The sequence below is a fragment of the Chrysochloris asiatica genome, unplaced genomic scaffold, assembly GCF_000296735.1.
Source record: "Chrysochloris asiatica unplaced genomic scaffold, ChrAsi1.0 scaffold00300, whole genome shotgun sequence".
Lineage (NCBI taxonomy): Eukaryota > Metazoa > Chordata > Mammalia > Afrosoricida > Chrysochloridae > Chrysochloris > Chrysochloris asiatica.
Genome location: NW_006408818.1, coordinates 1,598,064 through 1,607,415, shown reverse-complemented (window position 1 = coordinate 1,607,415; position 9,352 = coordinate 1,598,064). Strand labels below are relative to the sequence as shown.

The 9,352-nt window shown below is 36.4% G+C and overlaps 1 protein-coding gene across 1 annotated transcript in view; it reads right to left on the bottom strand.

Moving 5' to 3' along the window:
- The window catches only part of CDH18 (cadherin 18, type 2), a 606,534-nt gene that overhangs the window by 417,027 nt on the left and 180,155 nt on the right, over nucleotides 1–9,352 (bottom strand). Inside the window, exon 3 of the mRNA XM_006874771.1 lies at nucleotides 3,501–3,620. Within this exon, the coding sequence (XP_006874833.1) occupies nucleotides 3,501–3,620 (120 nt within the window). The remainder of the gene's footprint in view (nucleotides 1–3,500; nucleotides 3,621–9,352) is intronic.

Sequence of the window (9,352 nt, the reverse complement as noted above, 5' to 3'; positions counted from 1 at the left end):
ACTCCACGGCACTTAACAACAATGGTGACTTTCTTCCTTGCCAGCATGTAGAGACAGGACGTTCTCTCTGGGTCAGATCTCAGATTTGGGGATTATAGGAGTGTAGGTAGTCCCCAGAAGTGCGCTATACACCCCCTTGGGAATTACAATGCACTTTGAAAGTGATTTATTTGCCCACAAAACAATATCACAAAGATTACAAGTTTCAGTTAGCATTGTATTTGCCTGTACATAAAAAGTAACCAGAATGACTTCCCTAGCATCTTCCGTCACATGATTATAAAATAGCTGCTGTCTTCCCACTGATTACATAGCCATTTCAATCCCGAAGATGGGCAGACCCAGAGAGAAACCATTGGCGCCTATATAGAAACATCAAAACTTTTCTAGAGAACTCTGGTAGTCTTTTCTTTACATTTATTGTCAGAATCAGAAACCCAACTTTTGCCACTTGGAGCAACAATTAACGTTCTGCCAGAATCAGAGAAATGAGACACACCAACTCTGAGTATACACCAAACAGTATCTACAACTCAGAACTATGGTGACTTTATAGGATAAGCACTAGACTGCTAATTACAAGGACAGTGGTTCAAGTCAGTCACTCCATGAAAGAAAAATTAAGCTTCCTGCTCCTGGAATGATTTACAGCCTTGAATACCTTATAACAAAAGCAGCAACAGTATCTACTGCAGTTCATTAACTGTGTATTTCTTTAAGGCTATATACAAACAATTGCTTCTTTTTATGCCTTAATCCCCATACAGACGGCTTCAGTTCAAGCAGCACTTAGAATTATTTTCTAAAGAGAACAAAGTGGGTAATATTTCAGTAAAATGATAAAGGCACAATTTAAAATGACACATTCTATCCTCCCCCAAAAGCAAATTCTATAGCATTGGAGATTACTAATTAAACACTTTTATCTATTATACAGGCAATACCAGCAAAATTATTTTTAAATGTAGCTATAATTAGTTACACAAGCAATTATGACTGCTGCTTTTATTATTATTATTATTAATTACATATGGTTTATGAAAAGAATATACACGTGGACTTCACCACATAGGATGCATGAATCAAAGTGACTACATCTGTGGAAAGACATGATGGAAAAGCTCCATATCATCAGTTAAAACAAAGCCATGGACCGAGTGTGGAACATAACAATGTGTCCTATACTATGTAATTATCTTAGTATAAAAGAGAAATAATTATGACTAAAATAACATGTTTTTGTGTAAATTATGTGGCTGTGCCCATTGCTTGGAGAACTTTCTTATATATTAATCAGCTTCAGATAACATAGACTGTGACTAAAAAGGACCCAGAGTCCTGGTGTGGTGCTGTAGGTTAACGTGCTGGACTGTAATGCTGGTTTGAAATACTACTTCGGCGGTTCAAGCTTACCAGCTGCTCCTCAGAACTGACTCAACATCACTTAACTGGAGAGCTGCTGTATTACTTCTCATTGCTGTACTTTTATCTTATGATTATTCATATCTCTGAAATGAACAGTAAAGTTTAACTGATTTCTAAAATCTTGATTAAATTCAAAATAGGTTATTATTTAGCAAAGCATTTAATAACAGATTGTTTGGCAGTAGGTTCATAAATTTCTTTCTGTGATTTATGAGTTATGTTTTTATAGCTTAACCCTATATTGACTATCCTTCATTTTCATTTGGCTTTACATGACAGGATATAATTATTTTCACTAGAAAAAAAAATCCGTATTTGTGGTGGTTGGATGCGTATGCATCTTTGGCTTTGTTCTCATGGTGTGGACAGCTGATCATTGACAAAGGGCTGAAAAGCATTAAACACAGAAGAGATGGTCTCTTTCAGAAGAGATGATCTCTTTCACAAATGGTGTTGGCAAAACTGGATACCCATTTACAGAAAAATGAAGCAAGATACATATCTTGAACTCAAAGACCTAATGAACTCAAAGACCTAAATGTAAAACTTAAACCTATAAAGACCACCAAAGTAAAATTAAGGACACACTTAAGGGTCCTAATCCGTGGCAAAAACACACTATCAAACATAACTAAAAACATTCAAACAACAGATGTCAAGTGAGATGACTGTGACTTACTAAAATGTGGACACTTATGCACATCAAAAGATTTCACCAAAATAGTAATGAGATCCCACACACTGGGGAAGTTCAGGCAAGAGAATAATTTCTAAAATTTATAGTAAACTTCAATACTTCAGCAACAAAAGGCAAATATTCCAATTTAAAAGTGGGCAGAAGAACAGACACTTTACCAAAGAAAACTTTCAAGTAAGTTGCCCAGAAACACATGAAGAACTACAATCACTATCCATTAATGAGTTGCCAGTCAGAAAAGAATGGGGAGGAAATCATCTCACCCCACCATTATCAGCAAAATTCAAAACGACAGAATACAACAATTACTGAGTAGGGTTTAAAGTGACTGGAAGCCTCATGCACTTTTGGTGGCATTGCAAAATGTTAAAACTACTGATGAAAACAATATGACAACTCCTAAGAGGCCAGAAAAAGATATATCATATGATCCAACAAGCCCTATGTTGTTGTTGTTATATGCCGTGGAGTTGGTTCCGACCCATAGCAACCCTATACAGGGTTTCTGAGGCTGTAAATCTTCACGGGAGCAGAAAGCCTCATCTTTGTCCAGCAGATCAGCTGGTAGTTTCGAACTGCTGACTGTGAGATTAGCAGCCTGATTCGTAACCACTACACTACCAGAGCTCCTTTGCAAGCCCTATACTTAATATATATCTTGATAAGAGCTATACAGGAATAAATCAATGCACTTATTCAGGGTTGCTATGACTTGGAACTGACTCTGTGGCCCTAACAACAACAACGTGTTCATTACAGCACTGTTCGCAATAGAAACATGAATCAAACAATCTAAATACCCATCAACAGAAAATAAATAAACTATGGTACATATGCACTGAAACAATATGCAATATTTCATAACAATTTTTGAAGGATAAAGAGTTTACTTCTTAGAGGGTAAAATATAAACTAAAATACTCAAGAAAGAATATTTGTCCAAATGTTCAATATATACATTCAAATACAGTATGGAAGAATATAAATAATTTATCTTCTTTGGCAAATATTTAAATGTGATAATATAAACAGAGCAAACACAACATCTTGAAAACTTAATTTCATAAATGATATCAAATCTGTTTTAAATATATTCATTTAATTAAATTAGAAAATTGAATGTGGCAGAAATACACAAATATATGTACCTTTTTATTGGCATGGAAATAAATGATCATTTAAAATAATGAGAAGCAATTATTTCCGTTTTAATGATTCATATATATTATATTAGAACAATTGAGGGAATTTTTTAAGTTTTCAAAAATAATCATGTCTCATATAGAACAATAAACAGAAATGAAAAAAATACAACAACAACATTGTTTCATGTGTTGTAGCATGTAGCTGCATGCCAATTCAACATACATACTCTAACCTGTTTTAGGATCCACAGAGAAGTAGGGTTGTCCTTGGAGAATGCTGTAAACCACCCGAGCACTGTTTCCGTAGGTAGGGTCATCTGCATCGGTAGCTGTCACCTGTAGAACAGAGGTACCTGTGCATTCAGGAAAACAAAATTTAGTTTATGATGCATTTAACATATGATTAATCTGTACACAGAAGACATTCTTAAAATAGATGATTCCAATTGTATTTGTCACATTTATTTGTCAAGCATATATGTTTCTTCCTTTCTCTGCCATCAACTATATTGAATTAGGCTCCAGGATAGAACGTTTAGTTTCAGATGCTTTAATGGCTCTTTCTATGCACTCAAAAAAGAGTTCAGACTAATTTTGACCCTCATCTAACCAAGGCTGCTTGTGAGTGATGCACAAGAATAAACTGACATTGGTTGTCGGTTGAAATCAAAGATTTGGTATAGCTGTGTTGTTCTTGTTATGTGCCGTGGAGTCGGTCCCAACTCATAGTAACCCTGCACAGGGGTTCTGAGGCTGTAAATCTTTACAGGAGCAGAAAGCTTCATCTTTCTCCCATGGAACAGCTGGTAGTTTCGAACTGCTGACCTTAAGGTTTGCAGACTGATTCATAACCACTATGCTGCCAGAGCTCCTAGATGTGAACTGCATCTCATATGACTCTTCAGAAAGTTGGACATGGAGTGATTTGAATTAAGTACAAGAATGGACGAGCAGACACCAAATCAGCAATAACATCGGAACACACCATTCAAGTCATTTTCTATGATTCAAACACATTATTTCTTACCTGCTCTACTGCTTTCGAATCTTACTCCTTTGGTGTCCTATAACTATTGCTTATGCTGCGACATGTCTTTGAGTCAGGTTTGACTCATAGGGACCCTGTATAGGGTTTCAAAGTCTATAAATGCATACAAGGGCAGAAAGACTAATTTTTCTCCCATGGAATTGTTGACCTAGTGGATAGCAGCTCGATGAATAACCCCTTATGCTACTAAGTCCTTGCTTCTACCTAGTCCTTACATAAGTATCTGTTTGAAATGTGTGCATAATATATTTATTAAACTGGCTCTTCAAATATTTAAATGCATTTTAAAGTAATTTAAAAATCTTAAAAAACTGTTGAATCTAGCACACTAGTTTCTTTGTGTTTTCATTTGAATGCGCCGTTTATATAATTTGACACATCTTTATAATAATCTCAGATATTAATAAACAAAAAGTAATCTAATGGCAAAATGACACCCATCCTTTTAGAGACGCACAGTTTCAATGTAAAATTAGTGGGTAAGAGCTTTCATAAATTCAAAAATACACTTAATGAATCATCTAATATTGTTCGAGTATACTTTATGTTTTATTCTCCCTAATTAGAAAAAAAATAAATTCTACCTGTTATTTAGGCTGATGCATCAAATAAACAATAGTTGCACTCTTCTATTCAAGTAATCTGGTATGATATTTTCTATGAATTTTAGTAGTTTACAAAGGGCGAGTTCAGTTTCTCCATAAGATAAGCAGTGAACTGTGAAACCACAAGGTCCTCGGTTTAAGGTTGCCAGCCACTCCACAGGAGAAAGATGAGACTTTCTGCATCCACAAAGATTTAAAAGACTCGGAAACTCCACCAAGGGTCGCTATGGGTCAGATCTGACTCAAAGGCATTTAACAACATAAGATAAATGAAGTGATTAATAAAATTAGACACAAAATTGTTAATGCTTCCTTATTCAAGTTGTTGTTGTTAAGTGCCATCGAGCTTGTTCCAACTCATAAAGACCCTGTATAGGGTTTCAGAGGAGTAACTGGTAAGCTGGAACTGTTGACATTATGACAAGATGTCCAGTACTTATCCTACAGTACCACACCAGGATTACTAGAATATATTAATAGAATACATCAATTAAAAGATTAATATATGTGTTGTTGTTGTTAAGTGCCATTGAGTGACCTTATGCACAGCAGAATGAAATACTGCCTGATCTTGGGCCAACTTCACTACTGTTGCCACTCTTGAGTCCATTGATGCAGCTACTTGGCCAATCCATCTCATTGGGGGTCTTCCTCTTTTTCTCTGCCCCTCCACCTTACCAAACAAGATATTCTTCTCTAGTGACTGGTCCCTCCTGACAATATGTCTGAAGTATGAGAGACGAAATTTGGCCATCTTGGCCACCAAGGAGCACTCTGGCTGCACTTCTTCCAAAACGGATCTATTGGTTCTTTTGGTAGCCTATGGTACTTTCAATATTCTCCTCCAACACCGTAACTCAAAAGCATCAATTCTTCTACGGTCTTCCTTATTCACTGTCCAGCTTTCTCATGCATATGAGGTTATTGAAAATACCATGGCTTGGGTCAGGTGACCTTAGTCCTCAAGCTGACATCTTTGCTCTTCAACACTTTAAAAAGGTCTTGTGTAGCAGATTTGCCTAATGCAATACGTCCTTTGATTTCTTGACTGCTGCTTCCATGAGTGTTGATAGTTGATCCAAGAAAAATTAAGTCCTTGACAACTTCAATCTTTTGTATGTTGATAAGAATGTTGTCTATTGGGCCAGTGGTGAGGATTTTTGTTTTCTTTACATTGACATATAATCCATACCAAAGGCTGTGCTCTTTGATCTTCATCAGTAAATGTTTTAAGTCCTCTTCACTTTCAGCAAGCAAGGTTGTATCATTTGCATATCACAGTTTGCATATGAGTCTTCCTCCAATCTTGCTTGATGCCACATTTTTCTTCATATAACCCTGTTTTTCAGATTATTTGCTCAGCATACAGGTTGAATAAGTATGGTGAAAGAATACAACCTTGTCACACACCTTTCTTAATGTTAAACCATTCAGTGTTTTCATGTTCTGTTCAAATAACTCCCTCTTGGTTTAACATACATCAGCATAATATATATTAAACCACGTAAGAAATTTAAAATCTCTTTTAAAGTTGAGATACAACTTTGGAAAAGTGCTGTTTAATGTCTTCAGGTGATCATAGAAAATTTCAATTAATAGAACCAGCATGCGAACTCTTATTGACAATCCTTACTATTTTTAAAGCCATCAAGTCAGTTCTGACTTATAGCAACCCTATACAGGATTTCTGAGGAGCAGTTGGTGGGTTTGAACTGCTGATCTTGTGGATTAAAATCCAGTGCTCATTCTACAGTGGCACACCATCAATCCAGTCCTTGTTGTTTTTGCTGCTGTTGTTGTTAAGTTCCATCAAGTCAGTTCCAACTCATAGCAACCCTGTATATGAGTCATCTTCAACTCAGTGGCACAGAAACACTGTCACCTCCATGGACCTTTTAATAATATTCTATGTTGGAGAAGAACACTGAAAATTCCAAATTTTTGTTGAAAGAAGTGCAGCCAGAGTGCTCCTTGGAGGCCAGGATGGCCAACCTTCGCCTCTCCTATTTCGGACATAGTATCAGGAGGGACCAGTAGCTGGAGAAGGATCTCATGTTTGGTAAGGTGGAAGGTCAGAGAAAAAGAGAAAGACCCCCAGCGAGATGGATAGGCAAAATGGCAGCATCAATGCTCTCAAACATGGCAATAATTGTGAGGTTGGACCAGAACCTGGCAGTGTTTCATTCTGTTGTGCATAGGGTTGTTATGAGTTGGTACCAACTCAATGGCACCTAACAATAACAACAACTTATTGGTCCAGTAGTAAGAATTTTTGTTTTCTTGACATTGAGATGCCACCCATACTGAAGGCTGTGGTCTTTGATCTTTATCCATAAGTATTTTTAAAACTCTTCAGTTTTAGCAAACAAGGTTATATCATCCTGCATATTGTAAATTGTTAATGAATCTTCTGACAATCCTGATGAAATGTTCTTCTTCATATAATCTAGCTTTTTGGATCATGTGCCCAGCAAACAGATTAAGTACAGTGAAAGAATACATTAAGTGTGGTGAAAGAAATCAAAGCACACACACACATACACCACGCACAAGGGTAAGTCAAAAATATTGCTACTAAGGTTCCAATTCTTACTTTGGTTTATTCCAGGAAAAACATGTATAAACGTGCTACTATGATCAGTGGATGGCTGCATACAAATTCTTTCCATAATACTCTTGTCTTTATCTCCTTGTTGCTGTTTTTATGTGCCGTGGAGTAGGTTCCGACTCATAGCGACCCTGTACAGGGTTCCCAAGGCTGTACGTCTTTATGGGGGAAGAAAGCCTCATCTTTCTCCCATGGAACAGCTGGTAGCTTCAAACTGCTGGCCATGGAATTAGCAGCACGATTCGTAACCACTATGCTACCAGCGCTCCTTCTTTATCTCCTTATGGTACTTTTAAAAAATGTGGAACAAAACTCAAAATTATTTAAACCATTACCAATTTTAAACCATTTGGTGTCACCTTGTTCTGTTCAAACAGATTCCTGATGAGCACAATTAAGTGCTCTGGAATACTAAGTTTCTGCTATGTTGTCCATAGCTTGTCATAGTCAATAAAACACAGGTATACACCTTTTTGGTTTTCTCAACTTTCAGCCAAGATCCATCTGACATCAACCATGATATCCTTCGTTCCATATCCTCTTCTGAATCTGGCTTGAATCTCTGGATGTTCTCTGTCAATGTATGGTTGTAGTTGTTTTTGTATTATTTTTAGTAAAATTTTATTTTTGCACAATATTAATGATACTGTCCAATGATTTCTGCATTATATTGATTCACTTCTCTTTGGAATGGACATAAATATGGATCTCATCCAGTCAATTGGCCAAATTTCTTAGCATAAATGAGTGAGTGCCTCTAATGCCACATTAGTTTGTTGAATGATTTCTATTTGTGTTCCATCAGTCCCCAGTGCCTTCTATTTTGACAATTCCTTCAATGTACCTTGGACTTCTTCCTTCAGTATCATTGGCTCTTAATCATATGCTAACTCTTGAAATGGTTTACCAAACAATGTATTACCTTGGACAAATCCATTGCTCTGTGTCTCTTTAAATTTTTCAGTTATAAAACTATCAGTTGGAGGATCAATCTGCCCCTGACCCAAGTCAAGTGAATACCAACACTTAGTGACCTTAGGGTTCCTGATAAGCAGCGAGTGGGTTTGAATCACTGACCCTGTGGTTTGTAGTCCTGTAATGATCTTACAGTGCCACACCAGGAGTCCAAGATGTTGGTAGAATTCTTCACTTTCATCATCACTGGCTTTAGTCGTTGGTGCATGAATTTGAATAATAGTGGTATTATCTAGTCTTTCTTATAAGCATATGGATAGCATATGGATATTATGTTATCACAGACAGCATTGTACCTCAACATCGACATTGAAATGTTCCTTTTGATAATGAATGCAATGCATTCTTCTTCAATTTGTCATTCCTGGCATATTAAGTAATTTGATTGTTATATTAAACATGGTCAATTCTTGTCCATATCAGCCCAATAATGCCTAGGATGTCAATGTTTAAGCATTCTATTTCATTTTTGACAATTCAAATTTTTCGATTTCATACTTTGTACATTCCATGTTCAGATTATTAATGGATGTCCAAAGCTGTTTCTTTTCTTTTTCAATTGTGCCCCATCAGAAAATGAGGGTCCTAAAGGCTTTACTCCATTTGTGTCATCATGCTCAACTCTATTTGTGGAGACAGCTTTCCCTCAGTGGCTCATCTTCCAGCATGAATCTGATAATATTTTCGTTCTCTTCATCATGTTTCAATATTCATTATTGTACTGTTATCTGACACTGGTCTGCATAAAGTTTTCAGTGAATAAATATTCAGAAGTAATCTGTCTCCCTTTTTCTTAGTCTGCTTCAGTCTGGAATCTCAGCTGAAACCTTCCCTCTGTGTGTTATCATG